The 20,887-nt window shown below is 47.1% G+C and overlaps 1 protein-coding gene across 4 annotated transcripts in view; it reads left to right on the top strand.

Annotated features, from left to right (window-relative positions):
• RASSF2 (Ras association domain family member 2) overlaps positions 1-20,054 on the top strand; it is a 37,392-nt gene extending 17,338 nt beyond the window's left edge. For all 4 annotated transcript variants that reach the window (XM_045832871.1, XM_045832870.1, XM_045832872.1 and 1 more), the window contains 10 exons: positions 2,658-2,748; positions 4,847-4,922; positions 6,927-7,078; positions 9,384-9,472; positions 10,806-10,966; positions 11,767-11,868; positions 12,808-12,859; positions 13,328-13,449; positions 14,645-14,742; positions 16,087-20,054. In XM_045832871.1, the coding sequence (XP_045688827.1) occupies positions 2,690-2,748; positions 4,847-4,922; positions 6,927-7,078; positions 9,384-9,472; positions 10,806-10,966; positions 11,767-11,868; positions 12,808-12,859; positions 13,328-13,449; positions 14,645-14,742; positions 16,087-16,156 (981 nt within the window). In that variant the 5' untranslated portion in view covers positions 2,658-2,689 and the 3' untranslated portion in view covers positions 16,157-20,054. The remainder of the gene's footprint in view (positions 1-2,657; positions 2,749-4,846; positions 4,923-6,926; positions 7,079-9,383; positions 9,473-10,805; positions 10,967-11,766; positions 11,869-12,807; positions 12,860-13,327; positions 13,450-14,644; positions 14,743-16,086) is intronic.
• Positions 20,055-20,887: the final 833 nt, after the last annotated feature.

The following is a 20,887-nucleotide window of genomic DNA, read 5'->3' as shown; positions in this document are numbered from 1 at the left end:
CTGATTTTTGTATGTTGATTTTGTATGCTGCAACTTTACTGAATTTGTTGATTAAATATAACAGTTTTTTGGTGGAATCTTTAGGATTTTTTATATATAAGATCATATCATCTACATACAGAGACAGTTTTACTTCTTCCTTCCTGATTTGGAGGTATTTCACTTATTTTTCTGGCCTGATTGCTCTGGTGAAGGTGAGAATGGGTACCCTCATCTGATTCCTGATCTTAGAGGAATAGCTTTGAGTTTTTATCGTTGAGTTTCGTGTTAGCCCTGGGCTTGTCATATCTGGCTTTTATTATGTTGAAGTACATTCTTTCTGTACTGAATACGTTGGAACTTTTATCATGAAAGGATGTTGAATTTTATCAAAGACCTTTTTTGCATCTATCGAGATGATCATATGATTTTTATCTTTCATTTGATTAATGTGATGTATCACATTTATTGATTTATATATGTTAAACCATTCTTACATTCCTGGGATAAATCCCACTGATCATGTGGTATGATTCATTTAATGCACTGTTGCATTCAGTTTGCTAGTATTCTGTTGAGAATTTTCACACTTACGTTCATCAAGCATATTGGCCTATAGTTTTCTGTTTCCTTGTAGTGCCCTTATCTGGCTTTGATGTCAGGGTAGTGCTGGTATTGTGAAATGAGTCTGGGAGTGTTCCCTCCTCTTTGCTTTTTGGAAGAGTTTCAGAATGATTGGACTCACTTCTTTAAATGTTTGGTAGTATTCACCAGTGAAACAGTCTGGGCCTGGGCTTTTCTTTGTTGGGAGGTTTTTGGTTACTGATTCAATTTTCCTTTTATTGGTCTATTTAGATTTTCTGTTTTTTTCACAATTCAGTTTTGGTAGGTTGTATGTTTCTAGGGATTTTTCCAGGTTATCCAGTTTGTTGGTATACAAATTAAAGATTTGCTAATTTTGTTTATCTTTTCAGAAAAACAGCTCTTAGTTTCATTGATCTTTTCTATTGTTTTTTTCTGGTTTCTATTTCATTTATTTCTGCTGTACTCTTTGTTATTTTTTTCTGCTAATTTTGGGCTTAGTTTGTTCCTCTTTTTCTAGTTCCTTGATGTGTAAAATTAGGTTACTTATTTAGGACCTTTATTTTTCATTAATGTAGGTATTTATTGCTATAAACTTTCCTCTTAGAACTACTTTCTCTGCATCTCACACTTTTGGTATGTTGTGTTTCAATTTTTTGTTTCAAGATATTTTTGATTTCCCTTTTGATTTCCGCTAAGATGGGTTGTTGAATGGATAAAGGCGTGTGTGGATGGACAGATGTGCGATGAAGTGAGGGTGGTGAATGTTATTCTGCCATGGCCACTCACTGTCTTCTTTCTGCAACTTTACATTTGCAAACCTTCAACTGGACGAAGAAAAAAAGAGAGAAGACTTAGATAAATAAAATCAGAAATAAAAGAGGAAACATTATAACAGATACCAGTTTATGTTTGAAAATTATCATAATAAAATGTTGGATGAACTTCGGGCACTGCCATTACCCAGAGATAGCCAGCCTTTTGTTCATTTATATACACATATGCATGTCACATGTTCTCAAATGGGGCAGTTTAGCTCCCAGGGGACACTTAAGTAATGTCCGGAGACACTTTTGATTGTCATGACTGGGGAGCTACAGCTGTTGGCATCTAGTGGGTAGAGGCTAGGGATGCTGCTAAACACCCCCCAATGCGCAGGATGACAAAGAATGATCTAGTCTCAAATGTCAACAGTGCTGAAGTTGAGAAATCTTGACATGTATATGCATATATATAGACATGTATGAGACTGTACACACATATGCATACAGTAGGCTCAAATAATGTACTTCATTCAATGGCATTCTATTATAATGTTAATGAAATGCCTTAGGAACTTAGCTCTCATTTATATCAGTTAGCCTGTGGCTGATATACTGATAAAATTGTTTCATTATACATGTTTTGCTTAAAGTTACCTATCAATAACACTGAGGCCTGACTGTATATGTGTGTATATGTGTGTGTTGTGTGTGTGTGTATAATTGAATATCTGAATATTTTATTTAAATAAATGTGTATATGTGCATATTTTATGCTTACATATATTTTAAACATTAGTGGACTCATAGGTTTGTAATCTGTGTTTTCATAATGTATTGTCATTTTCCTGGTAATTAAATTGCCTTCACAGAATCATATTTTAAAGGTGATTATAGATGTGTAACTGCGATTTATTGTGCCCAGCATTATTTGGGCATTTTTAGGTGGTTTACCAACCTTTAGTGTTCCTCAGTAGAGTCTCTGAGCTGCTCCTGTCAGCTGGATCTCCACTCTGGGTTGTGAAGGTTTCTTCAGAGAAGACTCCCTGGTTGTCCTTGGAACCAAGTTGGGTGTCAACACTCTCTGTGGCTAGGGCACTTATTCTGGGGCTGTCTAAGGGTTGCCATATTTCCTTTGGGTGTTTTTTTTTTCCTCCAAGGCCATGGCAAGCAGATCCAGCAGCCAGCACTAGTCTTAGGTCACCATGGGCCTGCCCAAGCTGTGGGTCTAGAAAAGGGGCAGAGAGTCATGTGCCCCTGGTCCCCAGCCTAAGTTCTGCTGATTCCTAAGGACACAACCTGTCTCTAACCTCTGTCTTCTCCTTTCAAATACAGGTCTCTCCTTCTGATGAAAAGAGCAAGGAAGAATGGACTACAGCCACCAAACTTCCCTAGTCCCATGTGGAAAAGATAAATACATTTCCAAGTAAGACTTTTTCTGTAGTGTGCTGCCCCCAGTAGCCAGCCCCGTGCGGATGGAAGCTCCTGGCAGAGATGCCTCCTTTGTACGTGAGAGAGCTGGGGCTCCTGTGAGAAAGAGCTAAGTAAGCAGCTAAGTGTGGACAGTAAGAGCCTCAGCAGGTTGCTGCTCTAGAAAATATGTCCCCAGAGCCTGGCCATAGAGAATGAGGTAAAGGGCACCTTCAAGATATGGCACTTTTGAAAGCTCAAAAGAGATGGTATCCTGGAGGGCTTCCAAGAGGAGGAGTAGCAGTGGCTGCTCACTGTCCTATCTGTGGTGTCTCCCGGGGAGTCCCAGCTGAGTGGAGTACCTGAGCTGCTGCCGTTCTGGCTAAAACAGGCACAGGTGACCCCTGGCAGGAAGAGACAGTGTCATTGCTTTGTAGGCACTAAAATCTCCTGAAGTCAGCTTTTTGGTAATGTGACAGGGCTGAGCCAAAATAGACTCTTTTGAATTATAAGTGTCAGGATACATCTTTATATCCAGCACAGGGACGTAGCAGCACATACTGGCTACTCTCTGTCTTAACTAAATGTTTAACTTCCCTGAGTCCAAATTGTATTATTATTATTATTATTATTATTATTATTATTATTATTTGAGATGCCTTGGCCATCTGCAGGCACATGGTGGTGGGAGATTGGGGTCATTCTCTATCACTTTATGGGTGGATTTCCCCGGAGACTTCTACTGACCAGTCATTTTACCTCCTACTTTCACATCTGTGTGTTCAAAAGTACCAAACAATTTTGGGTTTAAGTTATTTGGAGCTACATTTTTTACTAATTCATTTTGGCTTGCGTAGAATTATTCCAGCTCATCTGGAACTTCTTAGACTTTCCAACCAGGGCTTTGACCTCCAGCATGGCCCCAAACACCCCCACGGAATGGCTGGATTTAGGAGGACCACACTCCATCGCCTTTGTCTGGAAACAGGCAATAGTACACAGCAGCCTCCTGGAGCTTCCCCCCTGCCAAATCCTCATGCACACCACACATTTTAAACAAAACTGGATCAGACTATTCTCAGGTTTGACAAGGGCGTGCCCTGATCACAAAGGGCATGAAACCCTCTCTCTCCCACGCTCAGTAGAGCTGTGTCCCAAAGGAACACCTGGAAAGCGGTGTTCCTTCTTAGCAGTTAAGAAGGCCTGGTACCAGGCTTTAGAGGGGATTTGCAAGCTAAAAAAATGTTTTAATAAACAAAAAGCACCTAGAATGGAATAAGAAGACAAAAGCACATAGAATAGAATATTGCTAGGGCCCAGAAGCCCCTTCATGGCCGCTTCTAGTTGTTGCTCCCCAAGATGAACCACTATCCTGAATGCAGACACCCATTTTGAACTTCATATAAATGGAATCACACAGTAGCTTTTACTCAACATAGTACTGTGAGATTCATCTACACTGTGTGTAGATTATTCAAGTTCTCATTGCCATATAACCTTCCATTGTATGACTGTAGCTGCCTATATTCATCCATTCCACTGTTGATGGGAGTTTGTAAGTTTTTAAACACGTGATAAGGTCATGTCCATGAAGCATAAGTCAGTGGGACCAGACCTGTCCCTTTTAACTTTCTCAAAAGCCTAGAAGTATCTGAGTCTCGTGAAAAAAGCCTGTAGGGATTGTCCTCTCCTGACTCCCAGCACGCATGAAGGAGGGGAGGCTGAGAGGCAGGAGAAACCCTGCCTATGGGTCTGAAGTGTGGCTGCCTCTGTGAACCTGTGGCTTAGTACGGACTGCTTACACAGCTTGGGTTTGAGGAGTATCGTCAGAGCTGCCAGCTTTCACCAGCAGACGAGGCTGCCTTGGTTTTCTAGAGTTGCTTTTCTTTCACCTTCAGTCTGTTCTAGGTGGTCTTTACTCTTGATCTTGATCCTGGGGGAAGGTGGTGTTGGGGGTGGCGGTAGGATCCCGTGTGTGTGCATGTGCACCCCTGTGGACAAACACCCAGACTGGGGTGACTACGGGCCAGGTTAGAGGTGAGAAGAGACGGAACAACTGCATTGTAAGTGGCTTTGGCTAAGACTGTTATACCTCTTGTATTTTTTCCCCTCAGAAATGAACTTCTCCTGCATCTGAAGACCTACAACTTGTACTATGAAGGCCAGAATTTGCAGCTCCGCCACCGGGAGGTGAGGAGTCCCCAGGGGAGGCTCCCTCACTGGAGGGCCAGCCCAGTTTTTGCCTCCATGTGCCCGGGGTCTGAGGGGCCCTGTGTCCTGGCTCCCTGTCCCTCCTGCCACAGTGAGTGGCTTCTCCTTTAGGATATTAACAGGAGACCCTGGTGTTCTTTGGAAGGAGACCCCAGGTCCAAGTTGTTCCAGAAAAGGCGAGCTTTTCTGGTCCAGAGACATGCCTTGGATATGAGGCTGTGCTAGCATCTGCTCACTGAGGGGAGCTCTCCAAAGGGAGGCTTTTGTGAAATGACCCTTTTGGAAGGCTCTCAAGCAGGCTTCTTTATTTGGGCAATTCAGGGACCTTCCTAGTCCTCTGTTTACACATTTGGGCCCATAAGACAACCACCTAAGCTCTGGGGTTCCCCTCACTTTTCTCCACAACTGCAGCAGCCTTCTTAGGGTGCCTTCTTGGAATGCCATTTGTTTTCCAGCTGTCTTTCCCCAGCCCCCATCCTGCATCTAAGTTTACTCATCCTGTATCCATTTCTGTAAAGCCTGTTATCAGATAGAAGGGAGCTGTATAGGAACCTGGCAGAGTAATTTATACTCAAGTGTTCTTGACTGATAAGAAGGTATGTGTAATACCCTTCTAAACACATTTTCAGGTTATCAAGCTATGGTGATTTAAACCACAGAAAAAGATATCAAATGGTAGAATTTCAGCTACTAAGACAGACTGTTGCGGATAGTATGTGGATGCAGTGACGTTTTCTGTGTTCCTCAAATAAGTCAACTCAGGCAAAGCCCTACTTTGGGTTAAATTCTGTCCTATGAGAATGTAATGTAAAGTAATGATGCCAGCGTTGACCACTTAGAAGGCCGTATATGCAACTGGCACTTAAATACAGTCTTTCTCCCCAAGATCCACAAGTGTCCTAAAGTTGCTCAGCTCCTCTCCTGCGTTCTTCTATCCCCCCTCCCTCTCTAAGGATGATCTGGGGCTCAGATTAGCTTGCCCGCTGGTCAGGTATCATTTTCACCCACGGGGCTTGTCCTGAAGATGTGTCTGTGGCCCAGGTCTGACGTCTGTGGGCCCTGCCCAAAAAGGTTTTTCTGAGGCTTGGGAAAGAAAGCCTGACTGTTTTAGGCACTGACCTCAAAGCTTGTACAGATCAGTGGCTGTGCCATTAACAAGATCATTGTCCTTAAATAGCTTTTTTGAGGTGTGTCCTATAGAAGGAATTCTCAAAATGCTTGGTGATTAAAGAGTTTTACGGTCATAAATGAGATCCATTTCTTGGGATTATGCAAATAATGCCCTTAGAAGGGTTTCACATTTACCTTCTTATTGGGGAATCACCCTTGACTATGAATTTGGAATTATTGCAAGATGTATTCACCTCTCAGAGAGTCACAGTGTAGCACATCCGCTCACTGGATGCTCTGGGGAGTTCTGCGGTTAAGAAATCTGATCAGCACAACATCTCCCAACTCATGACGACTCAGCACCCCTTTTAAGGTGACAACTGATCAGTAGAGGATTCTATATTCTCTATTCTGCTAGAATATTCTGCTATATATTCCACAGAGTAAACTTGGGGAACTATTACTTTAAATCTCCTTCACCCAGCAGGTTACATTGCTAAACATATGTTGTAGCTAAAGACATCATTTTCCACAGAAGAGGGGAAAATAGTTAATTCTGTTAGTAAGGCTAGTCTCATATTACTTTAAGAGATGTATTCTTCTTTCTTTGAAGTCAGCAGTGTAAAAAACACCCCATTTTTATAATGTGCACATGTGTACTTGAATTTCCAGGCAACACGTGTGCTGACCTGGGAGGTCACCTTCGTGGCCTCAGGGTAGTTTACAGCGGAGGGTGTACCGGAGCTGGGTGTGATATAGCTCGGGTGCGTGCAGCCAGGACCCGTTCAGGATGCTGCCAGTGGCCCCTGGCATGGTGCTGGCTTCTGCTGGGCCTTTCTTCTGGACTCACCGCACCGATTGCTTTGTGGGCAGGAAGAAGATGAGTTCATCGTGGAGGGGCTGCTGAACATCTCCTGGGGGCTGCGCCGGCCCATCCGTCTGCAAATGCAGGATGACAATGAGCGCATTCGCCCCCCTCCCTCCTCTTCCTCCTGGCACTCTGGCTGTAACTTGGAGGCTCAAGGGTGAGTAAGGGCTAGGGGCGTCTGGGGGTTTGGTGTGTTCTTGAGCAGGTGGATGCCACCTTTTTCCAGCTAGCCTTGACCCCAGCTCCTGTTCCTATCTGTTCTGCTCTGGGAAGAGGAGAAAGGGGCAGGCATTGGGTGATCAGGCTTCCACTCCTATCACCAGTTACTGAGTGACAGTCAGAGTGAGGAGGGGAGACACTGAGTCAGAGAGAAGCACCAAAACCTGGTGAGCAGTATCCCACCTCGTGGAGAATTTCCAAGTCTCTGAGAGGCATTGGTAGCGGCCAGCCAGGCCCAGCCTACATATTTCTGACAGGACACCTGATGCTCCAGCATCCTCCCCCCTGGGACCACCCCGTAGAGAGACCCTGCTCTGGAGACATTTAGGGCTCAAACCTTCAGACCAGAGCTTTCCATGTCTTGGGAAAACCCAGAAGAGAAAAAGGAATGTCACACCCCGTCCGAGCCAGCCAAGCTGGGTGTGTGGTGGTCTGTGATTGCTGGTCAGTAGTCCGGGAGGCCCTCTCTTCTGGGTCCCCACTGGAAGACCTGTGAAGGCCGAGCCTGCTCCCCTCCTCCCTCCACTGCCAAATGAGTAGCTAAGTGCCTTTAGTAAGGCATGCCCTCCTCACTGTCTTTCTGAGACTTCAGTTTTTAGGGTCAAGTGACTAGCCTGTTTCATCTTGAAACTTGCTGATGCCGACTGCCTTCTGACCAGAGCACGGGTTGAGCATGCCAATCTCTCAGCCAAAACCACAGTGATGATGGTTTTTCTATTTTAAATGAGAACCAAGCCTTCTCTGTTTGCCACATGGAATGTTTTGTTAAACTCCGCAGCCGAAGCTATCTTTCTCTGAAGTTGAGAGGGGCCCACATTGTGGCCAAGCCCTGGAGCTGATCTGCTTGTTTTCCAAGAGCATTTGAGGAGAAGAGTCTTCACCCATCCCACCAGGGGCTGGAATGTCTGGGCATGGCTCTTCGGCTTCATCTGTTTTTGCTGTTTTCATACTCTGCTTTGCGTTCAGCACTTTTACTGTACTTGATTTCCAGTGGGCCAAACTTTCCACAGCCCCACCCAGCTCCCAGACTAGGTTACATTCCATTCCCTGAGCGAGATGATTTCTGAAATGTCATTAGACCACGTGGCCCATGGCTGGGCCTGCTAAAGGGTCCTCTACGCACTTGTTTCTTTTCCCTTCCCTGTGGTATCAACCTGGTAGCTGGTTGGTTCTTGAAACCTGCAAATACTGTGAGTTTTCAGAATGTAAATAATGTCATCCCAGATGCCTGCTATGATATAGTGAATGCCTGGACCACTGTGTGGAGAAGGATGCTGAGACCAGTTTCAGCGAGAAAGAGAGCTTTGGACAAAGGAGGAGTGGGTGCTGAGTGTTCACCATTCCAGACAGGCTCTGAACAGTTCCATTCTGGGGTCAGAGGTCATAGGTTATACTGCAATAGGAAGTTCCTTTAGATTTTTCCATTTTAATTGTCTTCCCTTAAAACTATCATCCCCTGAACATGGTCCTATCTATCTTCTGGGTCCCAACGAGCCCACGCTCTTCTCACGGTGGGATGGTCCTCATTGTTACATATGGCTCTCCTTTCTGGCCAAATCCTCTGTTGATTTCGGGTGTGTTTCTGTGAGCTGCTCCCATTGCCCTTCTTGGCTCCGAGGAGTTATTTACCAGTTATCGTGGCAACACCAGGTGTCAGCTCAGACGGCCAGCCCGAGGCCCTTTCTTCAACGTGATTCAAGAGCACTGCTCAGTCCATGCAACCCCGAGAACGCCACCACCAGCACCCCTTCCAAAGCTGCCCTGACCCTTGTGACAGCTGGCCTGTTACTTTCCATTCCTCTTAGATGCCAAAGCAATTTCTGAGTTATTTTTCTAACAGAAGTAGATCAGAACTGGAACCTTGTCCTGAGAAATAAATGGCCATTATTGGGGATTTCCAAATAAGCTACAGAAGCCACACATGCTTAGAAATTCAGCGCAGGCAACACGTGGGTTTTGTTCTTTGTGGTTCTCCAGCCTGGCCTTGATGAATCGGGTGCTTCTGTGGCTGCAGCTGCAGGGACTGAGTGTCCTCTCTCCAGACCTCCCCCTCCTCACCCAGTGCTCAGCCTGGAGCTGGCCTAGCCTCCTGGGACAGTCAGCACAGCCCATCCAAATCCTTTATCCCCAGCGTGGCGCAAGCAAAGTGCTCCCTGTGCAGAAGTGGGGTGGGGTGGGGTGGGAGTGGGCGTGTCTCCCCACAGGGGCTAAACCAGACTCCCTCATCTGTTTTCTGCCCCCAGCACCATCCTGAAGCCCCTCACCATGCCCGACATTCAGATCACGGAGGTGGATGCTGCAGCCGAGAGTGACCAGACATCAAGCCCTACAGGTACACGCGTGGTGGGAGGAGCCTCCAGCCTGGGGCCAACTGCTGTATGAAGACGAATGGGATAGATGTTGGAAACGGTTATTTAGTTTTCTGAATAAATAAAATCCACATGATTCAAGATTCAAAAATATTAAAAAGAATGTAAAGGTTTCCATTTCATCTACAGTGTTTTGCTGCATATAATGTGCACTTTGTTGCCCAGATTTCTGAGGGCAAAATAAGGAGGCACATTATATGTGGGCAGCACCTGAAGTACTTTGTGTCCGTTCTTGTGTTTTATAATGATTTGTTACATAAAATTTCTTGTACCATAACATGTTCAAAAGTAAATGCTAAAATTTCTTTACAATACAAAAAAACAAGTATCTGAATATAAATAACTAAAAAATAGAAACAAAAGATCTTTTTCCTGAAAGTCAGGGCCAAAAACGTGAGTGCGCAGTATACATGGCCAAGTACGGCCCTCATCATCACAGTTCCCTCCACAGAGGCCACCTAAAGGCGCGCCTCCCGAGATACTCTGTACAAACAGAAGCAAGGACGCACCCACAAACCTTGGTAGTTGAATGGCATTTCTTTTCTCCCCCCTTTCACATCGGTGGTAGCATTTGCACACCTCTGTTTCTATGTAACAGTTTATTTTGAGGAGTGTTCCATACAAATCCATGAGGAATGCCTGCATTCTTCATAGCTCTTCAGTATTCCATTGTGTGGACAAATGACCACTTCTGTAATTGTTCCCTACTGATGAGTATTTAAGTCCTTACCAGTCCTTTGCTATGACAAACAAGGTTGCAGCCAGTGGTCTTGCTGATGTGTCATTTCACACATTTGCCAGTATCTGCAGGGTTCTTTCAGGTGTCATTGCTGGGCCTGAGGCTATGTACATTTGCAATTTTGATAGTCAGTTTGCAGTATCTTGCTTGCAAGCCCTTGTGTCATGTTTATCTTGCGTCTGGCACTATTCTAAGTGCTCTCCACAAACTAACTCATTTAAACCCTCACAACAATCACATGAGGTGAGGTCTATTATTATCCCCATTTTATTGATGAGGAAACTGAGGCATGAGAGGTTAGCGTTATGTAGCAATGGTGAATTGGAATGTGAATCCGGGAGTCTGGCTCTGAAGTCTGTGCTCTGAACTTCGTCACTGCATTGCTTCTCAGTAAAGTTTGCATTGTGTTTTTCCCCCAGCAGGAAATACTGATTTTATAAAATATGTTTTTGGGGAGGTGGTGGGTGCTGTAGTGTTGGCCGCCAAGCGGGTACCAGGTGCAAACTGCCACATGCTGGGCCCAGGCAGACGGAGCTCCTTTTCCCCTTCCCTCTCAGACTCCAGAGGCCTGAAGACCCTGCAGGAAGACACCCCACAGCTGATGCGTACACGCAGTGATGTTGGGGTGCGTCGCCGGGGCAATGTGAGGACACCCAGTGACCAGCGGCGAATCAGACGCCACCGCTTCTCCATCAATGGCCATTTCTACAACCACAAGGTAGAGGGGGCAGGGTGGTGTGGGATGGGTGTGGAGGAAGACTAGGGGCAGCCTGAAGGAGGGCGAAGCCCCTTCCTAAGCAGCTGCCACTTCAGGGCTACAGACACCTGGGAATCCAAGTGTTTGCTGTCCAGCCTTTGAGTTGTGGGTGGGCTGCTGGCTTTGTAAGGAATGAGGGATCCCAGGTCAGGAGATGCCCTAGGTGGTGGGTGAGACGACCCCACAGATGCCCCTTGTTAGATACCAGCCAATCTCTGTGTTACTCTTTCTGCTCCCTGTGCCTCCCAGCTGCTGTGTGGTCCAACTTTTCCATGAGCTAAGGGCAGCCCCCCACGCAGAGCTGTGACACTCAGAGGAGGGAGCATCAGGAGCCCACCTACCCCACACCAATTAGCTGACTCTCCTTCCCTCCTGCTGCCTGGTTCAAATCTGGCCTCAGAAGCAGGTGTATCATGGGAAAGTGGCCAGAGTCCTCCTCATGTTGAAGTCGCAGTAGAAGGGACTTTGTGCGTGTTTTATTGGGAGAGAGGGCCTCCCTTATTTAGTCTTATTCCCCCTCCCCAACCCTGCCACTTGGAGATCTTAGGCCCCTGGAGCTCCTGAGTTAGGCAAAGCTGAGGGCTCTTTGTTGACATCAAAGCCCAGTGCTTGCCAGGAGGCTATTTGGAGGCTGTCAGGGAGCACAGCTTGAGTGTGAGCATCCCTGTGCCCTCTACCCCAGGTAACGGGGTGGGGTGCCTGGGTTTCAGACCCTGTCCTTGTCCCCACCCCCGCCCTGAGCTGGACCCCTCTGTTGGCAGACGTCCGTGTTTACCCCGGCCTACGGCTCCGTCACCAATGTCCGCATCAACAGCACCATGACCACCCCGCAGGTCCTCAAGCTGCTGCTCAACAAGTTTAAGGCAAGTTTCCTTTGCTGGTTGGCTCGGAGGGGCAGCACGTGTGCCCTGGGGGCCCCAGAGGTAGAGAGGTGGGGGCTGTGGAGAATGTGTGGTGAGGGGGGCACCAGGAAGAAGTTTGGGTCTTTCAGACCCAGGGCATCAGCATCACGTGGGAGTGTGCTAGGAAAGCAGCTTCTCAGGCCACACCCCTGAATCAGACTGGCTGAATCCGAAGCTCAGAGGTGAGGCCAGGGAACCTGCTCAGCCAAGCTCACAGGGAGTTCTGGTGCCACCGAAGCCCGATTAGCACCAGCCCTCAGGGCTTTATGGGCCACTGGAGGGGCTGTGGGCCTGACAACCAGTCTGGGGTCCTATGTGCAGATTAACATCTGGAATACAGCTGGGGAAACTACTTTGAAAATGGACCCTCAGTAGATGTGCAAGTTATGGTGCACGAGTGTTTTAAAAGTCCTGTTACTCTATATGTTTCCCACAATCCCCTTTCTGTAAGTCTTTGGGAGACCATGCATTCTTATTTTAATGCTAGCCAGTGTCACCGAGGGGCCTAGGGGCACAGGCTCTGGATTCAAGTCCCCATTCATCACCTACCTGCTGCCTGGATGAGTTGGGCAAGCTTCTTAAGCTCTCTGTGCTTCTGCTTCCTGATCTGTGAAATGAGGATAACAGGACCCCATTACGGGGTTCTTGCATTCAGCAAATTAAAATGTAAGGTGTGTAGAAACTCCTTACCTGGTCCAATAAATGTTAGCCCTTATCTGTTATTATTGATAACATAACCTGCCCTCCAAGTTCCTTATCACTTCTGAGAGTTGCAGATAAATAGCCCTCCCCTGAAAAAAGCCTAGAATCTCCTTAGCTTTGCAGTGATAAGGCAGGAATGGCTCAAAGTTCACACGTGTAATACCTGCTTTCAGCAAGCATCTTTTGCTTCTGATTCAGATTGAGAATTCCGCAGAGGAGTTTGCTTTGTACGTGGTCCATACCAGCGGTGGTAAGTCCAAAAAAACACAGTGTGCTTTGAAGACTTCGAATTAACTCAAAATAGCAAGTTAAAAAAAAAAACAAAACAAAACACCCTGTGCCTCATTTGCTTCTCGTTCATCATTTGGAAACTTTCCAATGCTATTTGCCTCCCAGACTGGTGGAGTGTCATGTGTGGTCAGTGAACACACTCTAAAACCTAACTGAAAGGAACTGGATTTTCCTGAGAGACAGATGCTTCCACTGCAGTATCTTCCAAAGTGTTTGAGGCATGGAAGTATTGTTGGGGAGGGAGGAAACGGAACAGTTGCTTTGAGCTGCACCTTTTGAATTGTTCATTTGCAAATCAGTCTCCCAACTTGTATGGCCACATCTCCTAAGGTGCTTGGTCCATCTGGGCCCCCAAGTTGACCCCTACTTATGGTGATAAAGGCCTCAGGCCGAACTCATGGCTGCTCCTGGCTGTGTGTGGTTCCAGAAAAACAGAAGCTGAAGAACACCGATTACCCTCTTATTGCCCGAATCCTCCAGGGCCCCTGTGAGCAGGTCTCCAAGGTGTTCCTTATGGAGAAGGACCAGGTGGAGGAAGTCACCTATGATGTGAGTCCTTTTTTAGTCAATGGGCTGTCCTCAGCGGGGTGGGGGTTTGGTCGAGTTACCTGCAGCTGGGGTATAGCTCGACTTTTGGTCAAGGACTGTGCCCATTTCACTGCCATTCCTCAATGTAAGATTCTGTTCAAGAAGTAGTGGCCCTGGGCCCAGGGGAGCAGATGCAGAGGCTAGGCTGAGGGTGTGCCCCATGGGAGTCGTTGGAGGGATGTTTAGGCACAAAGTGACTCCACAGAGAAGTAAATGTCTCGAGCCTTTCTGGAGTACTATACAATGGCCGAGAAGTTTCTGCAGACTCTCAGCAACTTCAAGAAGTGTATTAGTCAGTTTCCGTTACAGTAAGAAACATCCCCAAATCTTAGCCACTGATGACAGCAAGCATTTACTTTTTGCTCAGGATTCTGCAGGCTGGTAGCAGAAGCTCTGCTCTAGGCTGGAGGTTGAGGGTTTGCATTGCATGTCTTATTCAGAGACCCAGGCTCAGGGGGCAGTCACTACCAGGGTATGCTTCTCACAGCAGATGGCTGGAGTGCAAGAGACCAGGCCAAACCATGCGAGCTCATTTTGAGCCTCTACACAGACTTGCTGTATGTTGTCCATAACATTCCATTGACCAAAGCCAAGTGTAATATGAAGAGGTTGGAGAAATGTACTTCTCCCGTGGAGAAGAGTGCATAGAGTAGGGTAGGGATTCTGGTGGGGAAAGAAGGAGCAGTTGTTTAACCTCAGCTCACCTGGGAGCCACCCCACCCCCACAGTCTCTCAGGGTCAAGTTCACATTTGGATGCCTATTTGAGACATGGTCATCATTCTGCGCCATGGTGCCTTAAATTCTCTTAGGGGAGAGCAGAGAGGTATATGAAATATCATGGATTCAGGTCTTTCTCTGTATCATGGAATCAGGACCAAGTACTGTTCCATGTTAGACATCACCTCAGCAGGGACCGGATACATGAGATGAAAAGTGAGAGGTAATGACAGTGTGTCACGTGAAAAAAGGGGTCTTCACTGCAGACTCCATGCCAGCCTTGAGAAGAATGAGGCTTGGCTCCGGCCTTTAAGGAAATCCCAGATTAAGGCAGCAATAGATTTCCTGAGGCGTTGTGCCTTATGTGAGAGACTCCAGAAGGCGTTGGAATAATCCTGGGAAGGGGCATGCACGCCACACTTACTTCTTCCTCCCCAGGTGGCCCAGTATATAAAGTTCGAGATGCCTGTCCTTAAAAGCTTCATTCAGAAACTCCAGGAGGAGGAAGATCGGGAAGTAAAGAAGCTGATGCGCAAGTGAGCAGGGCCCCCAGGTGGCTGGTTGGGTTTCCCCTGCGCCTCCCTCAAGAGGGCTCTCTGTTCAGGTGCTTCCCAGGGTGCCGAGCAGCTGCGGGGGCCTGGGTCTGAGGGACCTTCTTCAGGGGCCTTCCCATTGGTGAATCCACATCCCAGATGGGGACACAGAGCTTCAGTGTCTTGGCCTCTCTGCTTCTCACGTCAGCTTCTTGCTTTGATGTGAGACATGAAGATGTTCTGGCTGCTTCAGGAGGGCTGCCTCGGCAGCGGCATGGGGTCTGAGCAGCCACCTCTGAAGTCCCTTCCTTGCACCTTGTCTTCCCCTTTTCACGTTTCTTTGGTGGAAACGGCATTTGGGTTGACAAGTCCAGTAAAACTTCTCTCTGGAGAGGATTTTGTGATTTTTATTTTTGCTATACATAGTCATAAGTTAGAACAGTTGATTCATTTTTGCCACTACAGAATAAAGCCAATGCTATATTTGCTGTATCAATGATAATAACTAGTGTGAAAGCAGTTGACATTTATTGAAACTTACAATGGACCAAACTTTGCAAACAGCTTTTGCTGTGTGATGCAAAGACCTGAATGTAAGGAGTGTCCCCTTCAGCCGTGCACAGGGGACTTGCATTGCCATGGTTCAGGGAAGGGATGGGGACGTTGCAGTCACCAACGAGCCATGGTCCTCCCTGCCTCGTAGTTGCTATGGCATCTACTGCAAAATGCAGGCACCGATATTAGGTTGAACACACGAAGCTGTCATTTTTGCAAGCACTCCTATAACGGTCAAATGATGGTAATCTCACAGGGTCGGGCAGAAGGCAGGCTTACTTGAGCATGGCTGGTAGGGTACGTGAATGGACAACAATGGATAACAATTTGAACATTTCACCTAAAATGTCATATGGTGTGCTCGAGTGTGATATTGTTATGTTACAAAATGGCATGCTTACGGTTTTGTAACAGAAGATTTTGTCATAAAAATGAGGTGTTCTTTGTTCTGGACCCTGTCTTTACTATGCATGTGAAGGGCTGTACACAGTGCCTTGGGCATAGTAAGCACTAAGTTAATGGGACCCTTATTATTGTTTCTGTTACTCCACCCTTTCGTCCTTCTTAGCCAGACTTTCTAATCATAGTAAAATAATCCGGTTTGGAGTTAGCCTCATCAGTCCTTCCTATCCTGTTGTGGAAATGAACACAGCAGCCAAGTGGCTATAGAGGGCCAGCGGCAGAAGCAAAGGGACGGAGCAGCTGCCCACACTGTGACCTGGGCTGGGAAGCAGGGCTGAGAGGAGGGGGGTGTTGCCTTCTGCTCTCCACTGCAGCTGTTTCTGTCCCCAGGTACACCGTGCTCCGGCTAATGATCCGACAGAGGCTGGAGGAGATAGCCGAGGCCCCAGAAACAATCTGAGCCACAAGAAGGAGGGGATCCAGACACCACAAGGGCTGCTGTTGACATGAGAAGACCCTCAGGAAGCTGGGTGCCTTCCTTCCACAGAAACATTTAAAAGCTTCTTCAGCTCTGGGATGGAGAAGCCAGCAGAAAGCTCCCCATCCTCGGATCCCTGCTCTTCTCCTTTCTTTCATTCACAAGGACTTCTGATTTTCGTTATTAGGAGGACCCAAAATGTGTATGTGTGCATGCACACACATGTCCGCACACATGTGCACACATATACATGTCCACGTGCCTACCTGATATTCACATGCAATTAAATTCCAAGCAACCAGCACACGTGCCATGAGGCTGGCGGATGGGCTACTTGCGGGCAGGAAAATCGGGAGGCACCCATCTGAGGGGTTTTAGGCTGAAGGGAAATTTCTCTCCTCAAGTGCCTGGGAGCAGCCACACATGTCTGCCCATGTTGGGAAGGGGGAGGGGGCTCAGTGAGCTCCCATGTCAGTAGACATTCTCCCTGTATGCCCAGAAGGAAGTGTGACTGTGAGACCCTTGGAAACGAACAAGACAACGGCCCCATGCATGTGGGGCAGGTCTCATGGAAAGAGAAAGATAAACCATCAGTGGGGTAGATGCAATAAACCCACGTTTTTACACTGGAAACTTTGATTTTGAATAACAAAAATGTATGTGGTGATCTCTGTGGGTGCCCGGAAAGAGTGGATTCTGCCTCTGTCCTCGCCTCTGTGGCCACCTGTAGGAGCCAGGCAGGGTGCCTGATGTTTCTCTCAGCACGCCGAGCTGCCAGCCCCAACTCTTTGGTGCCTCCTTGAGTTGAAGGAAGGATCTCATGAGACAGGCCTCACTGGTTTGCACTTGGCACTGGCTGGCTAGTGTGACCTAGGCCTGGGCTTGTTCTGGGATGTGGCTGGAAAGTGAGCCTCCTTAGTGAAGTGTAGCTCCCTTAGGGAAGTGGCTCCTTGCAGACGTGACAAGTGCCTGTGATCCCAGCCCATTTTCACATCAGCAAGGGGTCTTCCTGCACTTGAAGCTGCACTTCTGTGTGTTTGAAGCCAAGGCTTTATTATTCCCGAGGCTGGATTCTTGCAAGTCACCTGCCATTGTGGAGATGGACTCCAAGAATGAGGACTTGACCAAGTGTGGGAGGGTTCAGGGAAGCACTTTGGGTTGCCCTGTGAAGGTGCAGAGGGAGGAGGAAGCTTCTTTTTCAGCTTCTCTGAGCAGCCACCTTGGTGATCTTTAAGGCAGACCCCAGTTAGGGGAAAAGGGCAGGGACAGTCTGACCCCTGTGCCCCGCATCGGGAAGATGCCAGGCAGCTGGATGCCGGTGTGACTGATACTGTTTGAAGAGGGGCAGGCAGGTACTTGGAGCAGGGCGCCTGGCTGTGGAGATCAACAAGCAAGGTCAGGAGCTCTTGACAGCAGGTGACTGTGAGCCTCGTTGGGGAAGGGATGCTCCTCATCTCTTCTCTACCTCCTCTCCAAGAATGGTTTAAGAGCTGGCCAGTTGAGGAAAGGAGAACCATTGATTGGTACCTGCAAGGAAGGTAGATCTTTGCAGTAGACCTGTTCCTGCCCCAGGCACCCTCCTACTCCCATCCCACCACTCTGGCCTTCGTGGCTTCATTAGATGGCTCACAGTGTTGGTCTTATGGTTGACTTTCAGAAAGATGGCATGCTGCCACCTGGCATTTTTCCAGGGGTCTCTTAGCAAGCCTCCCTCTTCTGTGGGGAGGGCACCAACAGCCCAGTGGGGTGTGGACTGGAAATCCGGAGGGCCTCAGTCTCAATCGGACACCTCGGTGGGCTTTGCAAAATGCACAGACTTGGGGAAAAGGGTGGAGGGGAGGCTTCCTTTGTTACCGGTGGGAAAGAGCACTGTGTAAGTGCAGACATACTTCCTGAGTTTTGCATTTGAGAAAATGACTTGGAAAACTTCTCTTCCAGTTATTTTTATGTTGTATGCTCAAAGCTTTGATCCCAATAATTCTCCTTGAGGGGCCAGGGAGAAGAATTTCCACTAAGAAAATACCGCTAACTTTTATTGGACAGCCTTTTCTGGTTTGTGAAAGCCCCCTTTCGTTTGCACTAGCGCCGTGACAGTGTTAAATGTGGAAATGTAAAATGGCAGATTTGCCAGGTCACTTCCTAAGAAAGTGCCAGGGCAGATTTGGCTCTTTAAAGATGGGGGCCTGGGATGGAAATGAGGGGAAACTGTATTTTACGCAATACGTTCCATTTAATGCAGGCCGTGCATTTCGAAACTGGGCCACCCTGTTTAGAGGTCATTTCCCACATCCTAATAACCTGATCAGGATTTTTGAAGTTCTTTGAAACAGCAGCAGCTGTAACAGACACTTCTCCACGGTGTGGAGCAGGATTTTCTCATTGGTATCAGATGGGCCTGCAGCTTTGAACTTCTCAACTGATTTGTGTTGGGTTTATGTAATTGTGTGCAATGAACCTGAAATCATGTGAAGAACAAAGGCCAATTTATAGGATTTTCCCCTAACTTCTGTAAAGTAGTTACAGCCACAACTGCTTTCTTTTGCCAGGGGCTTATGTTACAAGGTGATCAAATGAAGAAAAACCTGAGTCCATCTGGCTGGGAAGGGTGTCCGTCCCCCCAGGTGATGGTGGAATTAAGCACAAGATCACATTCTCTGTGATCACATTAGTGGGAAGGTGATGAGTTAAACGGGTGTGTGTGTGGGGAGCGGGGGGGTCAGGGTTCTCTGGGGGAGGGGCCGAAAGCACAAAGGATGGGCGTGCTGAGTGAGCTGGAGTGGGGTGTGCACGCTGGTCTCCAGGCTGGACAGACTTTAGGAGTTGAGACTGAGGGGTGAGGATCTCGGATAAGCCACCCATCCGTGTGAAAAGTGCTGAGACCTGAGGTTGAGATTTTGGCCTGAGACTTCAGGGAGAAGTATTTTCATCCTTCTCCCTACGGTGGGGGACAGTGGGGAACAACCTGTACTCTCTCCTGGAAATCTCCAGGTAAAGACATTTCATCATCAGTGTAGATGAGACTTCTGCGTAAACAACAAATAACTGTTCTCTGATGCAAAAATGCCTTGGCAGAAATTCTTTTCTGTGGAATTGGGTGGTTATTTCAGAGTGTCAGGAGGGTGGAATGGGCCACAGAAGGGCGGGAAACTCTTTTAAGAAAAGATCTCTTTAAAAAGAGAAGTTATTTCAGAGCTCTGGGGCATGAGAACATGGTGTTGTACATGCATCTCCAAAACAGAAACTCCTGTCTGAATAAGGGAATTTCAGAGTCTCATAGTGACCAAACCACGATGTGGAGGCTGGGACAGGGGACAGAGATGTCCTCGAGCCCCCCAGAGGCAGCAGCATGAATTTTTGAGAACCTACTTAAATTGTTTTACACACAGTCTTGCTTGAATCAGATGAGATAGGAAAATAATCACCTGTCAAGGTAGAAATAAAATGAAATGTGTCATCTTTCGGATGTAACTGAAAGTGTTTACCCTGTCACGGGAGGTTACAGCGCCCCCCCGTGTTTTAAACGAGCACAAGGCATGGACACTCTGAAGCGAAAGCCTCCGTGTACTTTTGAGTCTTCCAGGCGGATCGCAGACCTGTTTTGCAGGCTGATGGCTTCTGGCCTGTTTTTGCTAGTGTTTCCTAAGGGTTTCCCCACTTGTTTTAGTTTTGTGAAGTGTTTTTTGTTTAATCATAACTTGACTTTTAGCAGTGGTACATGACCTGGTTTAATGTTTGGTTCTGAACTTACAAATGTATGTGTTTAGATATCTTAACATAATGTGACAAGGCTTCATAGGGAGCCATGACTTTCTGTAACATTTTGGTATGTTTTGATGCACCTGACTTAGATCTTGCTAAATAAAGCACTTTTCAAAGAGAAGTTTTCTGTGGATAGGTCTGTGCGTGTCCGCTGGGTGGGGAGCTCTGCAGTGTGAGAGGGTGAGGATAGGAATGTGCAAGTGCACCCAGGAGAAGAGTTGATTTCCTTGGCCTAGAGTTTATGGTTTGAATGGGTTCACACTTGGCTGCAATATTCCAAATAAGTGAAATGAGAATGCCCCTGTATAAGTCTTGGGTTCAGGTCCCAATGGAAAGAGCTGGGAACTACTTTTCACTGAGGCTGGATTTTTGTCCTGACTTGTTGGGATGAACTCACTGAGCCTGTAGGACTTGGTTTTTTCACCTATAAAATAGCCAAGGAGGTGTGGGGACCTGGACTTGCCTCTGTTGGAGGCGATCCCCTAGGAGTCACCGAGTGTAAGACCTCAGACTGGGGCCCAAGTTCCACCCTCGGGTTAATTTTACCTGTCAATTTGGTTAGGCCATGGTACCCAAGTATTTGGTAAAACACTAGTCTAGGTGTTTTTGTGATGAGTCTAGGTTTTTGTGACTAGTCTATGTATTTTTAAAGATGAGATAAACTTTTTTTTAAAGATTTTATTTTTAGAGAAAGGAAGGGAGGGAGAAAGAGAAACATTAATGTGTGGTTGCCTCTCAGGCGCCCCCTACTGGGGAACCTGGGCTGCAACCCAGGCATGTGCCTTGACTGGGACTTGAGCCAGCGACCCTTAGGTTCACAGGCTGGCACTCAATCCACTGAGTCACACCAGCCAGGGTAAGATTAACATTCAAATCAGTAGACTTTGAGTAAAGCAAATTCGCCTCCACAATGTTAAAGGTCTTAGAGAAAAAGACTGATTCTCCCGAGGGAGA

Source organism: Phyllostomus hastatus, unplaced genomic scaffold, assembly GCF_019186645.2.
Source record: "Phyllostomus hastatus isolate PE091 unplaced genomic scaffold, TTU_PhHast_1.1 phas_contig_17, whole genome shotgun sequence".
Taxonomy (NCBI): Eukaryota; Metazoa; Chordata; class Mammalia; order Chiroptera; family Phyllostomidae; genus Phyllostomus; species Phyllostomus hastatus.
Note: the sequence above shows the minus strand (reverse complement) of the source record. Positions and strands in the feature narration are given on the sequence as shown.